General features: G+C 54.3%; 1 protein-coding gene across 2 annotated transcripts in view; it reads left to right on the forward strand.

The window, feature by feature from the left end:
* Positions 1-24,802, forward strand: part of ARHGAP26 (Rho GTPase activating protein 26) — a 103,680-nt gene extending 78,878 nt beyond the window's left edge. Inside the window, exons 20-23 of one of the 2 annotated variants that reach the window (XM_063413946.1) lie at positions 1,670-1,823; positions 18,520-18,630; positions 20,494-20,585; positions 22,286-24,802. In XM_063413946.1, the coding sequence (XP_063270016.1) occupies positions 1,670-1,823; positions 18,520-18,630; positions 20,494-20,585; positions 22,286-22,374 (446 nt within the window). In that variant the 3' untranslated portion in view covers positions 22,375-24,802. Of the gene's footprint in view, positions 1-1,669; positions 1,824-15,687; positions 16,663-18,519; positions 18,631-20,493; positions 20,586-22,285 lie in introns of those variants that run through there. The other variant, XM_063413947.1, reaches the window with a different exon arrangement.
* The last annotated feature ends 295 nt before the right edge of the window (positions 24,803-25,097 follow it).

A 25,097-nucleotide genomic window follows, 5' to 3' on the forward strand; every position in this document is an offset into this window, starting at 1 on the left:
CTGCTGGCTGTCACCTCTGCCTGGCAGTATTTGTGGAGCTCAGTGCTCTGCTTTCCTTCACTTTTCCCTCTTTGTCTTCTGCATGGATCACCTTTTTCATCACATGGTGCTGGTGCCCTCCGAGCCTTGAGGGTTTAACTTTCTCAGAGTTGGGGACAGAGAAATGTCTGTGCTGTTTGTTCCCATGGTGGCTCATTGCAGATGAAGATTAATGAAATCCAGTTTCAGAAGCATGTTGACGTGTATCACCATCACAAATCCTTGACTCATCTCTGCAAGATAAGCTCATCCTGAGCTAAACCCAGCCCTGTCCTGCTGCCCTGCAGGTGCTGGTTCTGTCCAGGTACCTGGGAAATGCAGCAGCTCCAGAGGAGCAGGACAAGGAGCCTCAGACTGCTCTGGGCAGCCACAATCCTGTGGCTGCTGTGGCATTTCCCTTTGGAGTGGTGGCAGAGCTGCCCCAACACTCAGGCCAGCCCTGCTGCCAGGCTGTTTATGGGCAGTTCCTTTCTGCTGTGTGCTCAGGATTAACCTTTCACACAACCCACGAGCTCCTCTTGCACTCTTTTACCCCCCTTTATAAGTGCACGGGATACAAATTAATATGGTACACTCTCCTCACTCAAAAAGAGGTGGAATTTAAAGGGATTGAGAGCAAGGATTCCCCGTCACTACATGCTTTTGGGTTGTACTTTGCACAGTGTTATTTTGCACTGGAAGAATAATTTGGGAAAGAAGTATCCTTGAAGTAGGAGTCTGTGTTTTCCAGCTGGTGCCTGTCTTTCAGGAAAGCAGCATCCCAGAAGCAGCAGCTCTCTGCCCGGGGCTGCTCTCGTGCCATCAGTGTTGCTAATTGCTTCTCACAACTGCAATTAGTGCTCCAGTGGCAAAGGCATCTCCTGGAAATGAGTTAATGGGATTTTCGGTGAGCTGAGGAGAGGCCCGTGCTGTGGTGGCTCTGTGAGATGCACAACACTGTCAGTGCTCACTGCTGGAGTTACACAAACAGAGGGGAGATCTCAGCAGATGTGATGGAGGGAAATGGGAATCTCTGGGAGCCCAGGTCTGTCAGCAGAGCAATGGCAGCACTCCCCAGCACATCAGATCCAAAGGCAAACTTCTGCTCCACTGCATTTCGGCAGAGCTGAGCCAAACTGGAGCAGAGACCCATCCTTCTCCCCTTCAGGACTGAGTGGGAAGGAGAAACAGCAGCTGGTGCCAATTGTGAGGCTGAAGCAACTTTAACTGGGTGATCTGCCCTGCTCCTGATCTAAGGTGTTGTCCTACTCTGTCACCCAAACTCTCCATCCCTTGGGAGCTGGTTTCAGTCACACAAATGCATTCCTTACATTTCAATTTATTTCAGGTTGTGGCACTTTGGACGCCTTCGGGAATGCAAAATATTAATACCTTATAAGAAAAGTGTATTTTCCTACTAAAAATGGTGTTCATTTAAATGTATCTGCATCTTAAATGCAAAGAGCCAAAGAGCACCTGGTATTTCTTGTGGCTGAATGTGTAATGTGTCTGTAAGTAACTGAGCTCTGGGGAGATGTCCCTGTTTGCATGGCACAGTGTTCCCTGGGAATGCTCAGTGCCTTCACAGCCGTTTGCTGCTCACTTTGTCTGCAGGGGCAGCTGATGATTCTTGGGTTTTGGTGTTTTCTAGAGGAGAACAGGAACAGCATCATCAACTCCAGCCTGGAGTCCGTCATCTCTTCAAATGTGAACAGCTTCCTCAACTCCAACAGCGCTCCCCAGCCCAGCCTGAACTCGAGTGATCTTGAACTAGAAGTAATTAAGCCCAACAGGCCAAATTCCCTGTAAGTACAATGGTAATTAGTGTTTTATAGACTCTCCATCCGTAATCTTTAATCAGAGTTGCTTCTCATTCTCAGCCTCAGCAGTTTGCTGAAGAATACAGTTTACCATTTTAATTTTTAACGGGTACCAAACATTTGCCCTCCATTTTTAACTCCGTGTAAGCAGTGGAATTAATTACTGTGGGTTACATCTGCAGTGGAATTAGTTACTGTGTGTTACATGTGCCATGGGTCCCAGCTCTGATGGCTCTGCCCCTGTGGAATATTTTTGAGCAGAACTCTGCAGTGCTGCCCGGCCCATCTGGTGATAACTCCAACACACACAAAGGACTTTTCTTCTGAGTTCAATCCTGTGACTGTTGTCAGTACAGTTGATCTCTGGCCAAATCTATGCTGTTGCTTCTGCTATTGCTTCCTTCATCTGGAAAGTTCAAGGGAAAAAGCAGTGCCCTTGGCCGTGGCTCCCTGGGGACGCCGGGTTATTTCTGAAGTCCCCGCAGCCGGAGCTGGCGGTGGCTCCGCTGGGGGAATTTCCTTCCTGCCGGGCCTGCAGCGCTTTCCCACAGCACTCCCTGTCAGGCTGTGCTCACAGCTCGGGGGTGAAGCTGCCCTGCACCCCCAGGATGGGCTGGGAATGCTGCTCCCCTCCCAGGGCAGGGCCCCGTCCGTGCCAGCCCTGCCGGACACTCCCGGCTCCCCCGGAGCAGCCCCCGTGCCCTGGGGGCAGGCAGGGCCGTGCCCGGGGTACCTGGGTGCCCCCTGGGTGCCCCTGGGTGCCCCTGGGTGCCCCTGGGTGCCCCTGGGGCTCGGCGTGGCCGTGCTGGGACGGTGCCGTGGGCAGGGGGACGCTGTTGCCTTGGCTGGGTTGGGGTTGGAGCTCTCACTCCAGCATTCGGGGTGGCACAAAGGTAAGTGTGGAACAGACACAGGCTTCATCCAGCTTCACCATCTGCTCTGCTTCCATCATCCTCCTCCTGCCACTAAAGCCTGAGCTGCAGCAGTCCCACAGTGGCCTCTCCTCGGTGTGCCCACCTGTGCCGTGCCTGCTCCACAGAGAGCCGTGGGGGCAGGACAGACCACCCAAAGGTAGGACACCTCCACATCAGGGCTGTGCTTTACATTCAGTACAGACAGAGTAAAGTTGCCTCTCTCTCTCAAGCCTGGTTGAAGCTCTGCAATCAGTCCCATCCAATTCCCCCAACAGGGTGGCTTTGGTTTATCCTTCAAAGGGGGGAAAGAATGGTGTGTCTTATCACAGAATGAGGTTTGTGAGCCTGGGTCTTGCTGGGAATTGACAAGGATTGGTTGCCGAATTCACAGTTTTTCAGATTCCAAGAGTTGCCTTTTCCTAATGATTTATTTGTTAACAGAAGTTACAAAGGAATTCACAGGATAACCCAGTTAAAGGTGTGTGAGGCTCTGGGGAGCGGAGGCACCGTGCTGTTCCCAAGGGATTAGGTGAACAGGCTGGCACTGAACCAGGGGCTTGTGCCAGTTACAGAGCCCTGAGCTCTGTGAGGTGAAACAGGGCCGAGCAGGGCAGCACTGGCAGCTCGTGACTCTGACAGTGCTGGTGCCATTTGGTGCTTTTCCACAAGCCCAGTGATTATGACAGAATTTCTGCACATGCAGGAACATACAGGGTTTTGGTCTGTGCTGAGCTAAAGGTTGAAATATGGATCCTAAGGGGGCTTATACCACAGGGCAAATATTCTCTGTGACCTCAAAATATTTAAATCAAATGTCTTTAATCCAATCTTTCAATGAGAAATGAAGCATCTGACTTGATTTTATTCTAAGTGTGTGTGGATGTCACTCCCCTGCTTGCCCAGGAGCAGAGGCTGTGCCTGTGTTTTGAGAGCTCCGTGGGGTTGTGCCCTCGGTGGGCCTGGTTTGCAGTGGTGAGGATGAGGAGGGTGAGGAGGGCTGCCAGCAGGGTCTGTGCCCAGCCCTGCCCTGTGGGGCAGGGTGTGTGAATGGTGCCAGTGTGCAGCCGCCCCGTCCCCGCTGCTGCCCAAGTAATGTCTCCATAAAGACACTTCTGTTTGTCCAGGCAGCTGAGCAATGTGGGCTCTGCGGGCAGCCTGGGGCTGTGCCCTGGGCTGGGGCAGCCGTGCCAGGGCTCTGGTGCTCCCCTGGGACTGCCGGCCCTGCAGTCAGGAGCTGTGGCCATGGGCAGGGTCTGGAGGAGCCTTGGGGTCTGTGCTCCTTCAAACACTGCCAAATGCTCTGCTGGCCCTGTGACACCTGTCCCTGAGCTCTGCTTCGGGACTTTGGGGTTTTTCCTTGTGTTCTTCCCAATTTTCTGTCATTCTTAGCTGTGGACCAGGGCTGTTGTGTGGGGGAGCTGTTCGGGAGGGGCTGGCTCCTGGCAGCCCCAGTTTGTGCTCGCCCAAACTGGGAAGCTGCAGGGAGAGGAGGTGGGTAATGTGATGTTCCTTGTTCCTGCTAAGGAGTCCTGGTATTCCTGTGGAAATAACTCCTGTGGGTTTCAGAGGGGGCTCCTTGGAGTGCAAATGTTGAGGTGTGCAGGCCTGGGGCGTTTCTTGGGTCCCGTTTGTGGCTGTGAGCAGCAAAGTGTCCAAGGTGGCCTTTAAATGTGCCAGCTGTAAATTGTGAGCACCATCTGTGAAACGAGAGATGTTTGTTTGAGCTTCTGTTTACAAAAGCCCTTGGCTCCCTGCTAAATGCTCGTGTATCCCCAGGTCTGCTCTGCCGGGAGCTGCGCCAGTTCCCAAATCCCCCGTGAGCCAGTGTCACACCCTCCCAGGCCCTGCTGCTCGTGCCTCTGTGGGGCTGAGCTCCCTCACCTGGGGGCTGTCCCCCTGTCCCCTCCCCGGGCAAATGGGCTCCTTCTGATGGGCTTTCCCTGGAGCACACTCCAGAGTCTCCAATCCAGAGGGAAATTGTTTTGCTGCAAGGCTCAGGCTCTTCCTTCCCAGCCACCAATCAGGCTGTTACGATGGGAATGCATTTATTTATTAGGGCTGGGTTTATTTTTATGGAAGGACTGCTCTGGGCAGGAGTTGTACGGGGTGAGTCAGCAGGACTGCTGTCCCGTGCTAGGCGCTGTCACTGTGGCCAGCCGGGCACCGGGGCCACCCAGCCCTGGGCAGGGATTTGTGTCCAAAGCCGTGCTGGGTCTGTGTCCCTGCAGGTTCCTGTGTCCCGTTGGTTTGTGTGTCCTGTTGGGTGTCCTCATCCTGCCCCTGCAGACAGCACCTTCCTTAGAAAGCAGCCAGGCAGGGGGCAGAGAGTGCTGTGTTTCCAGCAGTGTCCTTCAGCTGAGGCAGGGGAAGGACAAGGGAATGGCTTCATACTGACAGGGCAGGGTTAGATGGGGTACTGGGGAGGAATTGTTCCCTGGGAGGGTGGGGGGCCCTGGCACAGCCCCAGAGAAACTGGGGCTGCCTCATCCCTGAGAGCTTCCAAGGCCAGGCTGGACAGGGCTTGGAGCAGCCTGGGACAGTGGAAGGTGTCCCTGCCGTGGCAGGGGTGGCACTGGGTGGTTCCAGCCAAGGAGATACAAGCATTTAACACCCTTCCCTGTTCATCCGTGCCCCCAGGCCTGCCAGTGTTCCCAGTGCTGGTGCCCATCCTCACCCTCAGGCCCAGGGCACTGGTGGATGGGGCCATGGGCCAGGCTGAGCCCCACACTGCCAGCTCTGGCCCAGGCTGATGCTGCTCCTCCTTCACCCCAGGGACTTGGCATTTAGGGAAATAATAACCTTGGGAAACTTAGATTTAGTCAGTACATGTCTATTTGCATTTAATTTCATTTTCTCACTGACCAAGTATGGCTATTTCTTGCCCTCTGTGGGTATGGAAAGAAATGAGGAGCAGATCTAAGGTCTAGTGGTCATGAAAAAACAACCCAGTTAGTCCAAGGAAGAGTGGTTATTCCCACATAAATAAATCTTCATTAGGCATCCCAGTTAAAATTGAACATTTCTCTTTCCATGCCTGAAAATGAAAGACATTTCAAATATTACTGTCTCCATCAGGGACTTCTCCAAGTGAATGGGAGGGAGCTGTGGGGCAGGGGCAGCACACCAGAGCCGTGGGACTGATGCTGCACCTTCCTCCCATTGCTGTGTTCCTGTGCTCTGCCCTCACCATCCCAAATCCAAGTGCAGCATCCCAGAATCACAGAACCACCGACTGCTTGGGTTTGGAATGACCTTCAGACTCCTCCAGGGACACCTTCCACTCTCCCAGGCTGCTCCAAGCTCTGTCCAGCCTGGCCTTGGACACTTCCAGGGATGGGGCAATGGATCAAATAGGAGAGGGTAGGATTTCTTTTGGAAAAATGGTCTCTTAAAAATGCAGGTAACTTTGACAATTACCAGCTGGGACACATGAAAGCAAAAGCACGTGAGGTGAAGCAAACAGACCTTGAAATGCTGCTGGTTCCTCTGCTGGGGAGCTGGACAGAGCTGCAGGAGAGACCAGGCTGTGCCTGCTGTGCTGTGCCTGCCATCTGTCCTCATGCAGAGGTGAGCCAGAAATGAGTCCTTGACCTGCCTGACCTCCAGTTCCTCTCCCTGTGCTCCCAGGCCCTTGTTCTGCTGAGCTTTCATGGCTCTCTGCTCGGTGGCCCCTGTTGTTTATATTCCTGAAGAATAATGGCAATTAGAGGTGCAGAGGCACAGGAGCGGGTCCCACCCTCATCCTGCCTTCCCGGCAGCCACTTTGGGAATGTCCCTCAGAAATGACATCTCTGGGACTTCTGTTTAAGATATTTGCTCATAAATCAAGTGCTGCTGTCCCTGAGGAACCTGGATTCTCACCCACTCTCCTCCCACCCTGATATTCAGCCCCACTTTAATTTGGAAAAAGGCCAGGAAAATGCACTGATGTTTTGTTTTGTTGTGTGTCACTATCAAAACAGTGACTTGTGCTCAGAGGGGTCCAAATCAGGAGGAATTTCTCCATGGAAGGGGTGGGCAGGCTGTGGAAGGGGCTGCCCAGGGAGGTTTGGAGTGCCCATCGCTGGAGGTGGCACTGATTGCTCTGGGCTGGGGTCAGGGTGGGGATCAGGCACAGCTTGGATTCGATGCTCTTGCAGGTCATTTCCAGCCAAAATGACTCTGGGATTCCGTGTGATCCTCCTGGGGGGAGAGCTGGTGCCCAGGAGGGGTCCCAGGGGACGGTGGTGGCAGGGATGGGGCTGCCAGGCTGCCCCAGAGGCTCCAATCTTGCACTGGGCTCTGAGGGCCCTGAGTGGTTCTCGCTCTAGCAAAGACGTTTCTATTTCACTTTAATTTCATTTTCTGGTTCTCTGTTCAATGAAATTGCAAAGCAGAGCCTGTGCTCGGCGCAGGGGCTCTGCCAGGGCTGGGAGCTGCCGGGTGCATTTGGGGTGGGAGCGTGGAGCTGCGAGGAAATAGGAACTTGATTAATTGCGAGGCTTTGGGCAAAACAAAGCTGTTTCTTCTTCCTTCCACTGCATTGTGGCCGCCTGGCCGGGAGCCACCGCGGCTCCTGAGCAAGCCAAGAGCTGGGAGAGGCGTGCTGGGCCAGCAGAGCAGGGCTGGGGCTCCCTGGGGACCTCCTCTGCTCTGTGTCCCCTGCTGCCCTTCCTTGGGAGGATTGATCCCCGAGCCCCCCGTGTGTGCTGGGCACCCGTGGGTGACTGCAGGGAGCCCAGCTGGAAGCTGGGGCTGGGGGGAAGCCTCTCCCTGCATCCTGCTCCCTGCAGCCATTCTGAGCTCAGCCCAGACCCCAAAACTCTGCTCTTCTGCCTAATCTGGGTTTGTTTGGATGGCCAAGGCCAGCCCCGAGGGGCGGATCTTCGGGCTGCCAAACAATAAATGGCATTTTTGGGGGATTAGGTAAAATCTTGTAATCAGAACAGCCTTATCTAAATTGCTCTTTAAGAGGAGCAGACCAGTTCCCAGCTGTGGTCCTAGGCTGGGACAGGAGGTTTGACACCCCATGTCTGTGGTTCCAGCAGGGTGGGATGGCTGGAGCTGGTGCAGGAGGTGCCCTGGGGGGTCCCCAGCCTGCGTCCCCAACCCAGGCTTTTGCTGCTTGAAGTGTTTCCTTCCAGGCAGGGTCAGGGTGCTCAATTATTTCATCTCCCCTCCCCTCGATACCTCCTCGTGTGGCTGCTCAGGGTTTGCATCTTCTGTGCCTCTGACAGGGGTTGGTTTGTGCTCAGGAGGAGCAGAGATTGCTGCCAGGTTAGAACAGAACCCATCTATCTCGCAGTCCTCTTACTTGAGAAAAGCTCCTAAAATTCCCAGTCTGCTGCTTGGCTGATTCCAGATGACATCACATTCAAACTATCTTATGACTTATTTATTTTTTTTGGTGCAGACTGTTGTGAGGGTGTCTGTGTATTTGTTTCTTTTAGAGCAGTTTTAGCTTGGGAGTCCTGGATCATGCCCGTGGTGAGAAAACTCCGTAAACCAGAGTGATTCAGGGCTCTGGCAAATGTTCTTAAACCTGGCTCATGGAAAACACAAGCAGCAAACTCAGGAGACTCCACAGATAAATATACTTGAGGCTTAGTTGCTGATGGCCATATAATCTTTAAATTTGTATCTATCTATATATATATACACATGTATATGTACAGATTTCAGATAGAAGGTTGAACTTTATGATCTTGGAGGTCTTTTCCAGCCTTAATGATTCAATGAATTCTTTCCCTTGTGCTTAAAGAATCCAGGATTTATTTTCTAAGCATCTGTGTCCTTCCTTGAGGTATTTTAAGATGTGGAAAAGAGTGATGCCTGTGGGCAGGAGCAGGGTTGGTCTGGGGAGGGCAGAGGGAGGTGACAGATCTCCGTTGGAGGTGGGATGTTTCAGGCTGTTTGGGTAAGAGAAGCCCCCAGCAGTGGGGTCCCACCTGCCCCAGCATCTCTGTGCATGCTCCAGGCTCACAGGAGGAAAAGCTGGGATCTGTTTTCCTGCTGTGTGGGCTTTCCATGAGCCCTGGAGTTTGGCACATCCACTGTGCAGAGTTTTAGCTCCTTCGCTTGTCGGTCAGCTCTTGGTCTAGAAACTTTCCACAAATTAAACTTGAAAATGAAGCCAAATACTCTCATAAAACAAGTCTGCAGCCCTGTGGCCAGCCCCATGTGACCAGTGGTCATATATCAAAATATTTTCCCCGGGCTCATCCGTTCAAACAAAGGTAATTTGTCAGGAGAGCCCCGTGCTCACAGGAGCAGGCGCCCGTCACAAGCAGGGATGGCTGGGGGGGCTCTGAAGCCCTGCCCTGCCCTGGCTGTGCTCCTCTGGGGTCTGGTGTCACAGGGGGTGTGTGAGTGGCTGCAGATGGACAGAGGGACAGACAGATGGACAGATGGACAGATGAACGGCCTCTTCAGAGGCTCCACACTCCAGGCCACCCCGCAGCTCCTGCACACTCCCACCATCCACAGCTTTTCCCAGTGCTGCCCCTCAGGAGACTCCTCAGATGTTTCTGCCTTTGAAGAGCACTCTTCTATTTGGGGGGTGCTCTGGGAACATCTAAGGGTGCTTCTCACAAGCTGAATTAATTTAGATTTCCTTGCAAGGGTTCTAAAAAAGCACCTTAAACTTCAGTGGCACATGATGCTTAAGAGGCAGCTTTCTGGAAGGCCTTGGGAAAAAAAAGAGATCTTGCACTCCATTGCTTTCCTAATTCCTGTAATTAGTGTGGAGCTCGCTGCATAGCAGCATCTTCTTCAAAGAAACTGCCTCAGACAAATATTGGCTAGTGGAAATTTTACTTTCAAATAGAGCAGGATTTGAAACCCATCCCAGTCACTGTGGGGGGATGGATGCAGGAATCAAAGATGCTCCACCAAAGCCTTCCCCGGGGCAGTCACAGGCACTCTGTGTGCTGAGCTGCTGCGTGGAGCTCAGGAGCATCATCCTGCTGGCCAGGCCCCTCTTCTTCTCTTTCTCCTCCCCTGCATGCCTTCCCTCCTTTGATTTTGGGCTCCTGGGGTGCTCTGCTCAGCCCCCACGTCCAGCTCTGCTCCCAGCCCCCTGCTCCGTCGGCGTCCGAGTTTCCTTTGGGCAGAATCTCAAGTGTGAGCCCAGCCAAAGCTTTCATTGAGCCTGCTGAAAGCAAAGTGATGGTACATTAGGTCTTCCTGCCACCTATAAATGTCACCTCGGATGAAATATGCTGCAGAAATGGCCGAGTGCGTTCCTTGGCTCCCCTTTTTGCAGAGATCAAATTCAAAGCCAGGGACGTAGCCCAGACTCTTTCTTGTAAAAGTCCTTTGACAGCTCTGGGGGTGTTTTTGAGGCAGTGCTGGCTCCAGGCACAGCACCCAACCCTGGCAGTGCTGGAAGCAGGACAGAGCTCTGCTGTGCCCACAGCTCCAGGCACAGCCCTGGCAGTGCTGGAAGCAGGGCAGGGCTCTGCTGTGCCCAGAGCTCCAGGGCCAACCCTGGCAGTGCTGGAAGCAGGGCAGAGCTCTGCTGTGCCCAGAGCTCCAGGCACAGCCCTGGCAGTGCTGGAAGCAGGGCAGGGCTCTGCTGTGCCCGCAGCTCCAGGCACAGCACCCAGCCCTGGCAGTGCTGGAAGCAGGGCAGGGCTCTGCTGTGCCCGCAGCTCCAGGCACAGCTCCCAGCCCTGGCAGTGCTGGAAGCAGGGCAGGGCTCTGCTGTGCCCACAGCTCCAGGGCCAGTGCCAGAGGGAGCCGGGGCAGAGGGGACGTGAGCGGGGTCTGGATGGGACCACCCTGCAGGGCCACCCTCCCGCACTGCCCCGCTCCCAGAGAGGCTGAGCCTTCCTGGGGGACCGGGGAGCAGGGCTGAGGGCACAGAGACATCGTGTCTCCTCTGAAAGGAGATCCCTGTGCCTCATTAATCTCCTAAATTAGCCGGAGCTGTAAGGCCCTGGGGGTAACCCAATCCCGCGGCCGCTGTGCAGACACTGGTGACAGGGCAGTGCTAAGCTGGGACATTGTCACAGCACCAGAGCTGGCACCAGCCCCACGTGCTGGCACCGTGCCCTGGCCTGGAGTGAGGGTCCTGCAGGGAAGGTGTCGGGGCTGGGCACTGGCAAGGGAACTGCTGGGACAAAGGAGCACTCGGCCATCTTTTGGTGTTGTCTGTGCCAGCACTCGGAAAAGCAGGAGTGCCAGCAGCTGTGTCACCTGTGGAGCTGAGGAAAATCCCTCTGCCTGCAGACTGTGCCAGGCTGAGGGGGGCACGGGGGAGAGGGAAGGGAACCCGAGGAGCAGGGGAAGTTTGTCCCCTTCTTTTGCCATAAACATGCTCTGAGGGCTGGAGCCCCTCTGCTCTGGAGCTGGGCTGGGAGAGCTGGGGCTGCTCACCCGCAGAGGAGAAGGCTCAGGGAGACCCCAGAGCCCCTGGCAGGGCCTAAAGGAGAATGGGAGAAGGTCTTTGGACAAGGGCCTGGACTGACAGTGGGAATGGCTTCCCAATGCCAGAGGGCAGGGTTAGATGGGGTATTGGGAAGAAATCCTTCCCTGAATGGATGGTGAGGCCCTGGCACAGGGTGCCCAGAGGGCTGCCCCTGGATCCCTGGCAGTGCCCAAGGCAGGGACAGGGCTCAGAGCAGCCTGGGACAGTGGGAGGTGTCCCTGCCATGGCAGGGGTGGCACTGGATGAGATTTAAGGTCCATCCAGCCCCTGCTCGAGCAGGAGGTTGTGTTGGAAGTGCTGGGTGGGCAGCACAGCAGTGGGTGCAGCACAGGGAGATTTGGGAAAGCACAAGGAATAAGAAGTGGAAAAATACCCAACCAGAAAGAAGAGAATTGAATGTATTAATCTTTGCTGTATTTGATTACTGGGAAGGGTTCTCCAAGGCTTCATGTCCAGCTTGATGGCAGAGAGAGAAGTTGAGGCTGGGCCAGTGAACTGGGAGGGTTGTGGTGCTCACACCTCCCAGCTGGGCTGCACAGGGAGGGGCTGTGCGAGGGCAGGAGGAGAGTTCTGCTGGTTGGAGCTGCTGAGGCAAAAATGTTATTACAAACTTTGGTGGTTTTAAGGGGAAAAAAAAGATACAAAAAGAAAGAACAGAACTAACATGGCATTTTTTTTGATAAATGTGATCGAGTTAGATTGTTTCAGTGTTGTGGTCTTTGGGGTTTGCAGAAATGTTCTGATCAGCTCTGTAACCGGTGTTTGCAGAATGCTGCAGAGCAAAGCAGCACCAGGCCAAATGGACAAAACAAAATCAGGGAAACCGAGAAAATGCAGAAGATTATTATGCAGTGGCTTTACTTGTCCATTATTCTGAAATCACCTTCTCAGGCCCAAGAAATCCCCATTGTTTTTCCCACTGCTGTGCCCTCCGTGGGCAGTGTTGGCTCCTCGTGCTGCAGGGAGGAGATTTACGTGCCAAAAAATGAGAGTTAGAGCCCATGGTGCTGATGAGGCTCAAAGAAACCGTCTTTGTTTTCTGTTAGGATCTGAGCCTGGAAGTGGCCTCCCATCAAGTTATGTGGGGAATATTCCCTAGCCAGGAATGAATTTTTTATTGTGGGGAATAACCATTCTGGTTGTTTCCAGAAATTGCTTAAAAAGTGAAAGGAGCCTCTCTCCCTTTGGAGAGCTGCCAGCCCGTGGGGCAGTTGCTGTGTCCCTGCAGTCTGTGTCCTCCTGAGGGGGTGGCAGGGCACTGCTTTCCCCCCTGGCTCGTGTGGGGCAGGGCTGGGGGATCCCCATTGCCTTCCTTGGGCCACCCAGGTGTCCCTCCTGGCTCCCTGCGGCCAGAGGAGGGCTTGGCCTGGGGAAATCAGGACCAAATGTCCTCCCTTTGCACCCAAAGCCAGGCTCTGGGGGTGCTGGGGCAACACGGGGTGGGTGCTGCAGGGCTGGACCCACCAGAGCCTTGGGCAGGGGTCAGGGCTGTCCTGCCCCGGGGCAGCCGATGGTGGCAGGCAGCAAGGACAGCGTCCTTCTGTATCCTCAGCCTCCCTGCAGCTCCAGGTTCCCAAAAGGAGGTCACCCTCAGCCACAGAGCTCGGGTTTGGCTGCCTGTGGCTGGCAGAGGCAGCTCGGCAGCGCCCGGGGCACAGGATGTGTTTAGCTCAAATATTTGATCCTCCCAAACCCCCCACAGCCGAGCTGGGAGCTGTGATCCCACAGGGACTTTAATTTCCTTCATTTTCCAAGGATCCCATATGGTTGTTGGGGTGGCAGATGGGAGAGTTTTCTTTTCAGGGGGATGTAAGATAGCAGTGCATTGAATGCCAGAGAGGAGTGAGATTTCTGGAGGGCTGTTGAGTTCTGCTTAATTGCAAACAGAATTTGTTGGTGACTAATGCACCAGCCTTGCAGCATTATCTCATGTTAGAAGCTGTGGCACGATGGAGAAGCCATGACTAAGACACTGGCTCCTGATTTACCAACACTTCCCTCCTAAACTGCCAGTTTGGCTCCCTGCTGCCACATTACAACTTTTCTATTAATAATTAAGAGCTTTAACACAGTTTGAAAGCACTCGGTTCAGCATCAAACCCTCCAGCCTGATTTTGAGTCTGCTGAGAGCCTTTTGGGCAGAGAGGAAGAGGGAGGAGGGTATTGATGGAGCAGAAAATGCAGCTGCTGGACAAAAGGTGGAGTGAGATATTGGTCAGGAATCATTCCCTGGCAGGGTGGGCAGGCCCTGGCACAGGGTGCCCAGAGCAGCTGTGGCTGCCCCTGGATCCCTGGCAGTGCCCAAGGCCAGGCTGGATGGGCTTGGAGCAGCCTGGAACAGTGGGAGGCGTCCCTGCCATGGCAGGGGTGGCACTGAAGGTCCCTTCCAGTCCCAGGCTGTTCTGTGGCTCTGTGTCCTGTCCAGGCTGGTTCATGTGGACCTGTGGCCGCCTCCATTCCCTGCCCTGCCCCATCTCCCCCTGCCTGTCCCAGTGCTGGGACCGTGTGAGAGCAGCCACTGGTGGGTCTGTAGCTTGCTGGTGGTACTGGTAATTCTCTGTTTTAAACAAGCTGTGCAGCTGTTACTGAAATGCTGTTCCCTGTTAAGGTGTCACGATGCTCCCGTCACCTGGAGCTCACCTGGCGGGAGGAGGACACCTGTGCTGGCCCTTCCTGCAGTGCCTGCAGCGCTTGCTCCTGCTGAGAACTCACCCATTGCTGACTCTCTGCTTGCTCCCTCACTCTCTCCAGCACTAGCAGCAGGCTCTGAGCCCCGTGCCAGAATTCTGTACCAAAGCAGCCCTGTCATCTCCTCCCTCTGCACCATCGAGCATCGCCCGTCTGCGCTGGGAATGGGGGACAGCAGCTCCACTCTCCTCCCCAGAGCCAGAACTCATCCTGGGCTCTCTCATTCAAGTGGAAAAGCTTTTAGATGGTTTATGAAATGACTAAAGCAGGGAAATATTCCCACACACGGGAAATCAGCCAAGCAGCCAAGTGACAAGACAAAGCCATGTGCTGCGTGTCATCAGGATTACAGAGGGACACGTCCGTGTTGTTGGAAAGAAGATCCCGAAATCTGTGCTGATGGAGATGAGGAACTGGTAAATGGAGATGTGGGGAAGGTCTGTGCTGAAGAGTTTGAGATTTTTTTGCACCAGTTTGGTCAAGTGATGCTGACCACAGGCCATTTTAGCTGCTTCTTTCTTTAAATGTGTCATTTTTTCCACCCAAACAAGCATGCAGCAACATTACGCCTGAGAGAGTAACACTGCAGAGAATTTAACATCATTTTTCTTGCATGAAAGTACCAAGCACAGGAAGAGCCCTGCCAGACTGGAGCCCTGTAAGCTGCTGGTCAGGGCTGGGGTGGTGCTGCCAGTGCCCAGGAGCTGCTTCCTAGAGCCCATCCAGCTTTCCAAGCTGTGCTAGGACCTGCAGCACTGCTTGAGCTCCATGAGCTTCCCAAACCCAGGCTGCTCCCGTTTCATTTAGGCAACAGAGCCATGGCTGCTGGTGAGCTGCAGTCTTGTCCTTGTTTCAGCAGAGCTGAAGTGCTCTGGCATTACATAAAGCTGTAATTTTCTTTTTTCTTGTTACCTTTGAGAAGAACCTTATGTTCTGCAGCTAGGAATAGATCAGGGAGCAAAGGACTGGGTGGTCCTTGATGTGTTTTACTTCTGTCAGGTACGGATCATGTCAGAAGGGGAATATTGTTGTTTATTCTTGAGGTGATTTCATGAAAGGGCTGGAATGCCTCAGAGGGCTCTACCCATCCATAGCTGTGAGATGTTCTGTGGCAGAAATAGCCCCGAGTTCCACAAAAATAAACAAGTTGTACACATGTTTGAAGTGGAACCCATGTCCTCCCAGGCAGGAGAACAAAGCAGCAGAAGTTGTGTGGAGACCTGCTGAGAGGGGCTCCATGCCTCGGGGCCTGAGCAGCGCCGGAGGCAGCCTGGGCGGAGGAACAGGAATGAAAGAGGCAGGTTAGGAGAAGGGATCACAAAGAAATTTTTTAAGCTCCAGCAACTCCAGCAGAGTCTTGAAACAAGAGTTACTGCTTTTTTTCACGTGTTTGGGCAGCAAACTAAACACCTGCATGGGAAAGGCAGTGTGTACGGCCGGCATGGGAAGCAGGGAGGAGGATTTAGCTCCTAAATTCATTTCCAAGGGCTGTGTTTGCTGGAAGAGTGGGATTGCCGGAGGGACACCTGGAGTGGAAGGTGCAGGTGCCCTGCAGGTGCTGTGGCACCGTGCCCTCCTTGCCCTGGCCGTGCCAGCAGTGCTCCCTCCCTGCAGGATCTCAGCCACTGCTTCCGAGGTGCAGCCGGACCAGCAGCAAGGGCAAGAGCCTCAGGATGCCTTGGGCTACAGACTTGTGGAGTTCCCCCAGCTGCTTCTGCTGGGGAAAGGTCCATTCTCACTTTGGAAGACTAATCTGAGCCATTGCTTTGTTTCCTGCTTCTGATGGGTTTGGTTCTTAGCAATTTTCTCTGTTTTGTTTCCACTGTGCACCCAACAGGAAGAGCCCCTCGCAAAGCCCTCCCGAGTAAGAAGAAGGAAAAAAACCATCCAGCTGACATTTGCTGCCTGCAGGCAGCAGCCAGAACTTTCCCCCAGCCTCTCACCACCTCTGCTCTTTTTGTGAGAAACAAAGGAAATTGGATCCTACAAGAAAACTGTTTCCCAAAACGCCTGAGACCTCGGGATAACCCATTCCCTCATGTGCACTGACACCTCCAGCGAGGCAGGACTCGAGTCTGCAGTCACATAAGCTCAGGAAGGTGATGCTCAAGCAGCAGCTTGAAGATAAATACCTGTATTTCATGGGAGGGAGGTGAACCCTTCCTACCCATCACACCCCAGGGTCTGTCAGTGCTGGGAGCAGCTCAGGTGGTCCTGAGCTGTCCATGGGCTCTTCCTGAGGAAGTGTTCTGGAATGACTTGCAGAGCAGCTCAGTCACCACATTCAGGACCAGCTCAGGACCACGTTCATCTCCTCTGGTGGGCACGGGGTGCTCTGCACACCCCAGTGCACACTGGCATTACTGAACCATTCTCTCCGTGGATTTGCTGGGCACAGAGCATTTTCTTTTGCACCAAGGATCCAAAGACACCGAAATCCTGCTCCAAATTAGTGATAACTTCTTACACAGAGGGGGGGTTCTGGCAGGCTTTTTCCCTGATAACTCTGAGAATCCTGCTGGTTGCATTCCCGCTGTCATGAGTGCAGTTGTGGAGCGATGACAGAGCGACTGGAGGAGCAATGAGAGCTGCATTCTTTTGCCATGAGTTCATCTCAAAAAGTGCAGTAGCAATTTCTAATCCTGGAGCCTGTGCCATTGGATTTTCCTTCCTTCGTGCGGTGGAGAGGACCAGGGTCAGTGCCGTGGCACAGTGGCCATCCCATCACTGGCACACCCAGTGCCATGGCACAGTGGCCATCCCATCACTGGCACACCCAGTGCCATGGCACAGAGACCATCCCATCACTGGCACACCCAGTGCCATGGCACAGTGGCCATCCCATGCTGGCACACCCAGTGGCATGGCACAGTGGCCATCCCATCACTGGCACACCCAGTGCCGTGGCACAGTGGCCATCCCATCACTGGCACACCCAGTGCCATGGCACAGTGGCCATCCCATGCTGGCACACCCAGTGCCATGGCACAGTGGCCATCCCATGCTGGCACACCCAGTGCCATGGCCTCTTGCCCCTGGAGCTGCTGCCCACAGGCACAGTGGTGGCAGGGCTGGTGGGTGTTGGTGGCCACTGTCAGCAGGGCAGGCTCAGCCACATTTTGGTCACCAGCTCATTGCCCTTCCAAGTCCCACCTTGGCCAGGCTCCTCTTGGGGAAGGGAATTGCTTGGCCACATCTTTGAAAGAACTGGTTCCTAAAGGGTTCATTCTGGCAGTGTGGGATGTCTTGGTGACCCTGGTAGCAGCTCCTGTTTGGGGGCAGGAATAGATGGAGTGTCTGGTGAGTACCAATGGCTGTCAGGTTTGGTAAAGACTGAGGAAAACTCATTTTTCAAAAGATGGACAGTTTGGATGATAGCAATGCTAAGGATTGTTTTTAAATCGTGATGGTTATTAGCAGAACATTTTGAGGGTCTCGTTAATAGCCTGCCTGACTGCATTCCCTGTTTTCAGCCTCTGGTGAAGTCATGCTGCACTCACTGCTGTATCCCTTTTCTCTACGTGTGTAATCTTCTGACATAATAAAGGTGTTGCCTGTAATTTCAGAGGGAATTAATCAGTGTCTGTTGAATCCAGTGACACAGCTTCTGCAAAGAGTCCAGCCAAGAGTTTGGCCTTAAGCAGAGATGGTCCAGTTTCCACGGGGAACGCATCCATGTCATAAATATCTCCCCGTGGTGGCACCAGAGGACACTGGGCAAGGTTAAACATTGGTCTGAGCTCCAGTTGGGGTGAGATTCTCCACAAGTTCTGGAGCCACCATTCCCTGAATCCCTTCCCTCTACCCCAGGAGGCCCCAGCTGGGGGATAAGGACATCCTGGGGGTTGTGCCCTGTCCTCACCTCATCACGGACCTGTGTGATCAGAGGTACTTCTCTCTCTCAAGGGAAAACATAAATCATGATGTTTTTACAAAACTTCTTGTTTTTACAGAGGCATTTGCAGTGTGGAGAGGGATTTCTGGTGTTTTATCGGGGTGGAGTTTCTAATCTGAACTGGATAGGGAATACCGGTGTGTTACTAAGCAGAGAAGCAGTAAATGAATCAATCTGGTATTCTAGTAGAATAATTGCTTTTTGGTGAACCTTAGAATGACCTGAATCAAACAGTGTGGAAGGACCCAAAAACTTGTGTGTGCAATTCCCAGTTCAGTAACTCCATTCAGCTCCAGTTGACAGCTGTGGCCTCAGGAGTCAGCACAAGGGGGAAAAGGGATGTAAAACATGGAAAACAAGATCAATGGCATTTTTATACACTGCATGTATGAGCACCACAAGTGTCAGACAGAGGGGGTGGAGGCTGCTCGCAGGCAGCATGAACGTCCAGAAACACCAGCAGCTGTTTGTGGGAGCCCTGGGGGAAGCACGAGGCAGGTGAGTGGCCGTGCTGCCAGCACAGACCCTGGCACACGGGGTGCCAGGACGGGGCAATGGAGAGGGGGTTGATTGGAAGATCCAGCTCTTGTTGACCAGACAAATGCGGATCCAGCCTTGAAACACTTCCCAAGGTCTTGGCACTTCATTTCGTGGCTGTGTCTCCTGCTGGGAATATTCCCAAGGCGCTCGCTGTCGTCGCTGCCGTCTCTGTGTCTGGGTTGCTGCTTGTTGCTGTGGTTGCACGTTGATAAGGTCTCTGGTTATGTCTTGCAGCCCTCAGAATCCAAGCCCAACGTCACCCCTCTCACCGTCCTGGCCCATGTTCTCTGCGCCATCAAGTCCTATGCCCACCTCCTCTACGTCCAGCGACTCATCCCCCATCAGGTCTGTTGCACAATTCGCTTGGCTTTTTGTTGCTTTTGCTGTTCCTGTTTAATTTCCCCGGTTTCCCCCACTTCACTTCCCTTTCCCTTGGCATCCTGCTCGAGCCCTCCCAGCACAGCTGTCTGCACTCAGCAAGAGGGGAGCTTTCAATCCTCCTGCCCCAGGAGAGCCCCTTGGAACCCCCCGAGCCCGGCTGGAGCCTGCAGCCCCCGGGCCAGGGGAGCAGGAGCTGTGCCCGGTGTCACTGCTGGGCTGGGCTTGGCTCCTGTGCTGGCTTTGCTCTGCTCTGCAACAGGTAAGAGGTGTACTGCAAGGAGTAAAGAGCCTTTGGAAAGCTCTGCCATCCCTGCTTCTCTGGCCTCGTCTGGGACCCCAGGAGGGTGATGGACAGGGTAGCACAGGCTGCTCTGTGCCCAGGCTGAAGGTCCTTGGGCAGTGCTGGAGCAAATCATCCCTGGGAGCTGCAGATGAGCCAGCTCAGGATTCCCAGAGCCCCCAGAGCAGGGGGTCAGGCTGAGCTGTGTGCCAGCCCCGTGGGGTCCCCTGTGCCCTGGGGTGCCTGGCACCAGGGCAGGCGCTGCCTGGGGGTCCCATGCCCTTGGCACAGCGATGCCATCGTGCCCTGAGTGCACCCTGAGCCTGAAAATGCCTTCTGCTTTTCATCTGATGGTCTCGAGCGCTCCGTGTGAGCAGTGCCTCCCCGGCTGTAAGGACCCTCTGCAGTGTGAGAATTGTTTGCCCATCCTGGTTTTTAAGTGTTTGGGAGCTGCTGGTGTCAGGCAGCTGGAATTTGGAGAGGAGAGCTCTCCATTGTGGGGCTCTCTTTGCAGCAAAGCCATTCCCAGCACCCAGGTTTGGAGGTTGGTGTGAGGGGAACGGCTCTTGCTGTGAGCGTTGCTGCTTCCCTGGGCTCCTGCAGGGAACTCAGGGGAACTTCAAGTCCTTGGAAAGATAAAAATTGGTAAAACTACTGATCTGAAATGGTGACACCTTGTTCCCCACCCCAGCAGCTCCTGCGGGCACTTCATCACTTCCCTTGGCTGTGTCACAGCTGAGCAGCAGTGCTGGATGTGTCTGGCTGCTCGAGTGGCCAGGGCCAGGCTGGGTTGGCAGTGTCACTGTCACCACAGCCTGGCAGTGTCCCAGCTTCCCACCAGCCCTGCTCCAAAGCTGGGAAGGATGGGTGGGGATTCCAGGTGCAAGGACAGCTCTGTGTGTCTGTGCTGTGGCTGAGGAGCCCTGAGGTCCCTCACTTTCTGCTCTCCTCCAGCAGTTTGCTCCATTCCTGGCTCTCCCTGCTCCTATTCCCTCCCCTGCAGCGTGGGCACGCTGACACTTCCAGCAAAATCTAATGGCTGTTAAATCTTTTTTACCTTCACATACAGGCTCTAGAGAAGTGCAGCAAATTCTTCACGGATCTGCTTGACTTTCTGTTTTGAAATAACCTTCCAAAAGTGCTAATTCTTCCTTGTGAAATGCTCCTTGTGGTTGCAGCTGTCCTTGGATGGGTTTGGCAGAGCAGGGCTGGTGGCAGTGGGTCACTGCCAGCACCTGCTGCCACCTTTGCTCTGTGCCCACTTTTGGTCAGTGATGGCCCCTCAGATACAGAACATTCCAGCTCCAGAGCCTGGAGCTGTCCTGGGGGCTCCTGGCTTGGGCTGGGGCTGTCTGGGCACCAGTGCAGGCGGTGCCAGCTGGGCTCAGGCTGGGATTGGCACTGTGGTGAAACGTGGCTCATCCTCACAGCCTTCAGCCTCTGCTGGTGTCCCCTGGCCCTCCCGGGCAGCCCAGGCTGGCACAGCAGCAGCCCCAGCCCTGTGCAGGCTGTGGGTGCTCTGTGCCCACCCCTGGCCTCTCTTGCAGCTCCCCTCTGCGCAAGGCGCGCGCGCTCTACGCCTGCAAAGCCGAGCACGACTCCGAGCTCTCCTTCACGGCCGGCACCGTGTTCGACAATGGTGAGTGCTGAGTGCCAGGGCACAGCTCTGAGTGTCCCTGAGTGCCAGGGCACAGCCCACTCCCACCTGTCCCACAGGAGCTGCAGCCCCTCCCTGGCTCCAGTTCCCTCCTCCAGGTGTACGGGAGGCCCTGGTGGGCTGTGCCTGCCCCGGTGTTGGCCATACCCAGCACCATTCCCAGAGGGCTTCTGCGAAGGGAGATTAGATTCCGGGTATCAGCACCAGAAATACTCTGGGTGATGTTGTTGTAATGTTTTGTGCAGGAGATGCGAAAGCCACGTGTGCTTTTTCCCTCTGGATATGAGCGCTGGAGCAGGTGGGCTTTGCTCACTCAGGGGCCAGGCTAATGGACACACGTTTGGTGTTTCCTGCACCAAGAGTTTGTGCCCTGTGGAACTGAGCAGCTCTGGCTTAGTTATAATCCCAGTGTAAAGAAAACACTTTTTACTGCTTTCCAAGTCATTCTTGGCTTTTAAATGTTAAGCATTGTCATTTGGGGAGCTGCTACCACAGGCACTGGTTTTGCCCTGGGATGCAGAGGCGAGTATAGCAGAAAGGGGAGGAGAATGAATACATGTGAATTAAAGACAATCCTTCTCCGAAGCAACTCCATAGTCATCTAATAAATAAACATGGTCTCCCCTCTGAGGGCCCATGGGAATCAGAGCAGCTAGGAGGGGAACAAGTTTGAATTAAATACATTATGTTTGCTGATAAAAATCAATGGATTATTCAAGGGAAAAAGTACACAGCGTGTTCCAGTCACTCAGCAGCACAGCCGGGGCTCACGTTGGCTGGAGGACGTGAGGTGGAGCCAGCCTGGTTTGGTGGGAGCCTGGCTGTGATCAAGGGGCTTTACAAACCCCAGCGAAGGCAGAGGGATCTTGGAAACTCTTGGAGCCAGGTTCTAGTTTGAGCTTCTGTGAGGCTGCACGTGGCTGAGCAGCAGCTCGATCCAGCTGGGGTTTGGGACAACACGGGGGCACTCAGAGCTCCAGGTCAGCTGGTGCTCGTGCAGCTGACCCTGGGCATGGAGTGAGGGGCTGAGGCCAGACCTGCAGAGTCAGCCCAGGGAGCTCCAGGAGCTCTGGAACCCCGGCTTCCCACCCTCACGGTGGGAGGAGAGGGTATTCCTCAGCCTGCAGGCGTAACCCTGGCCTGGCTCCTGCAAAATCAGCAAATTTTTGGGAGTTGATTGAATAAAGAAAGGCTTTTGAGGACTGATCAGGTTTCTGGTTGCACACAATCAGGTTGCAGGGTTTGCTTTCCCGCTGGGATTGTTCCCTAATGCAATTTCCCTCCCAGCCTGGGCCCAGGCCAAGCCGGGATGTGCAGAGTTACCATGTGATGGAGTTAACCACGTTCTCCCCAACTTCCAAGAGGTCTTAGCTCAAATCTGGAGGAAGTTTTGAGCCCCTGTTTTTATCCTAAATCCTTCACTTCCCTCAGCCCAGCAGCCCCAGGGAGTATTTGGAGCCTGCAGCTCAGTGCTGCAGTGGGATCCACTTGGTGAAGGAAAGGCCAGGGAGTCCCGTGGGGAGCAGGCAGGGACAGAGCACTTCAGCTGCCTTGTGTTCACAGAATGATGGAATGGTTGGGGTCAGAAGGGACCTTGAAGATCATCTCTAATTCTGATAGTTTCCTTTCTTACAAACTGATCACAATTTAAGGGTCTCACCTGCCCTCCCCTGTCTCCACAGTTCATCCATCCCAGGAGCCTGGCTGGCTGGAAGGGACCCTCAACGGCAAGACAGGACTGATCCCTGAGAACTACGTGGAGTTCCTATAACTGCGGGGTGACAGTGCCACTGCCAAGCGTTCCATGGTATCCATGGGGAGTCCTGCAGGCCCTGTGCCCTCTGCCACTGTGTGACCGGGGTGAGGACAGCCCTGTGCCACTGCTGGGTGTTGGTGTGGATTGGACGTGGCCTCTCCTCCCCGGGCTGTGGGGACGGTCCTGGGGACACAGAGAGATCCCCCACCCCGAGGTGGGCGTGCTTCAAGCCCTCAGCCCAGCGATGGAAAACCAGCCAAGGGACAGCCAAGAGCTCCGAGGGGCCGAGCTGAAGAGGATCCTGTGATCCCAGAGCCTCCCCTGACTGCCCCGAGCAGCTGTGGGTGCTGCCAGGGAGCTCCCCGAGCTCTGGGGCAGGGGAAGGGCTGGGGCTGAGCTCCGTGGTGCCCGGGCAGCCCTGGGTGTGCCCCCTGTGCCACCAGCGCCGGCTCTTGCGGGCGAGAGCGAGCCCTGGGCAGGCTCTGCAGGGCTCAGCCCTGGCAGGGCTCAGCAGGCACCTGCTCGGTGGAGAGAGGATGTTTGGGACCAAACCCCTCAAACCCTTCTTGTTTTCAGGATTTTGATTTTGTGGGGTAGCCCTCAGTGTGTGCGAGGTCCCGCTGCACCCCAGACAAACCCCGCTCGTGTTGTTTGGCTGTTTGGTACCTCCCAAACCCCCTGTACAGACACATCCGTGCTCTGCCGGTGCCCAGCCCTGCTGCAGCTGCCTCTGCCTCTCTCCAGCGCTGTTGTTCAGGCCTCCCCCTGCTTGCAGCCTGCTCCGTGCCAAGCCTGTGCAGTGCTGGTTGTGCCAGGTGAATTATTGCCATCCTTGCGGGGCATTTGGCCAGGATGGGGCTGTGGAGAGCCCGGGACCAGCCCTGCCCAGCCCGGCTCCCTCCTGCCTCCATGGACACGCCTCGAGGGCTGGCGGGCCAGTGTGCAAACCCTCAGCATTCCAGCCCCTTTTGCAGGGGCAGGGTGGGAGAAGGAGCCCTGTTTGACTGCAGAGCTGGGATTTTCAGAGCTGGAATCATATTTTATAAAAAGCAAGTCTCAAAAGAGCCCCCAGCCCGTGGCGGTGGGGATGGATGTCGTGGCTTTTTGTAACACTTTTAAAGACTCTGAGTGACTGAATTGCTCTATGTGTCACTTCTTATTTTTGAAAGGATTAATGTATAAATAGAGTATCTTAAAATATTGTGAGGAAAAGATCTATATTTGATATTTTTAGAAGAGCTGTAAGGAGAGAAGCGAAGGACATTTGAAGCCGATCACCGAGAGGCTCCAAAGCCCCCGACCCCCAGCCTGGAGCTGCTGCTTCCTTCACCCCGTGGTGTCACTTTTAGAGAAGGGAGCTGAAATTTCAGCCCTCTTCACGTTTTTGTCCACACTAATTAAACTTCCTGGGCTTTTGTCTTGGGGAAAAAAAAAAGAGGAAAAAGGTGATCATTTTTTTCCTGCTCTCCAGGGTGGGTAGCACAGCTCATTGCCGTGGGATCACACCCTCTCCATAACACTCTGACTCCCTTGGGAACACTCTGGGCCCCTCACATCGCTGGTGTGGTTTGGGCAGGGGGGAAGTCCCCAGGCTGCCCCGTGATCTCTGCTCTGAGGTGTTGGATGGAGAGGGAGAGAGGTTTGTAGGGATAAAATTCGGTGTTTCCCTGGCATGTTGCTGGTTCATCTCCATCCTTGGATTTTGTAGCCAACTTCTGTGCTATTTCTTGGCTTTCCTGAGGGCAAGGATGAGGCCAGGCTTTATCCAGCCCTGGCATCAGATGGGGCTGGGCTGTATCCAGCCTTGGCTTAGGATGAGGCCAGGCTTTATCCAGCCCCAGCATCGCTCCGTGGCTGTGCTGGGAGCTCGGGCGCTGCCTGGGCGGGTGTGTGAGAGCCCCTCCCTGGGGCTGGGAGCGGGATGGGGAGGGCTAATGGAAAGGATTTTTAAAAACCTTTAATATTTCCTCTGTCAGCACTATTTGTTTGTGTTTGTGTCCTGTCCTGAGCCGCTCCTCCTGCCTTCCTGGGACGCTGCAGAGCAGAGCGAGGGCTGGGGATGAATGGGAATTGCAAATCTGCCAAGAGCCCTCCAAAAGGCTTTATTTGGGGACAGGGTATTTAGGGACCTGCTTAGCAATGCTGTGTGAGCACCAGCACTGCTCTGCCCCCGCCGTGTCCCCACAAAACCTTTCCATGCAGGGTCCCCCCTTGGCTCCTTGGATGCTCCAGTTACTCTGAGACTGGAGTAAATTCCTTTTCAGAGGCACTGGGGAGTTTGGGATGTGCTACCTAGAGAGTTTCTGGGAACAAAAGTCCCATGCAGATGTATTTACAAGATGTCTCCTGGAGGAAAGGAAATCCTACTGAGGCAGAAGTTATTGCTCTTACAGGAGAGCCGGTGGAGTATTTTTTCTTAATTAAAATTTTCCAAAAAGAAAAACTTGTCTGGAACTCTTACTAAATGTTCCCATTTTGGGCCAGCTTTAATACTGTAGTAAACATTGGTTTATTCCAAGAGAAATTAAAGATAGGAAATATTTTTTAAACCAGCGTGACACAGCATTTGATGCTTAATATGAAAGTCATCAGTCAAAATGAAACAAAAGCTGGGTGGTGATGCTGCTGATGGGCAGAGCCTGTCCCGCGGCCCCTGGCCGGTCACTGTGGGCATTAAACCAGAAAAAAGAGGTGGTGCAAGGATGTCTGTCAGAGCTGACACCAGAGGAGTCTCTTGG

Source organism: Prinia subflava, chromosome 16, assembly GCF_021018805.1.
Source record: "Prinia subflava isolate CZ2003 ecotype Zambia chromosome 16, Cam_Psub_1.2, whole genome shotgun sequence".
NCBI lineage: Eukaryota > Metazoa > Chordata > Aves > Passeriformes > Cisticolidae > Prinia > Prinia subflava.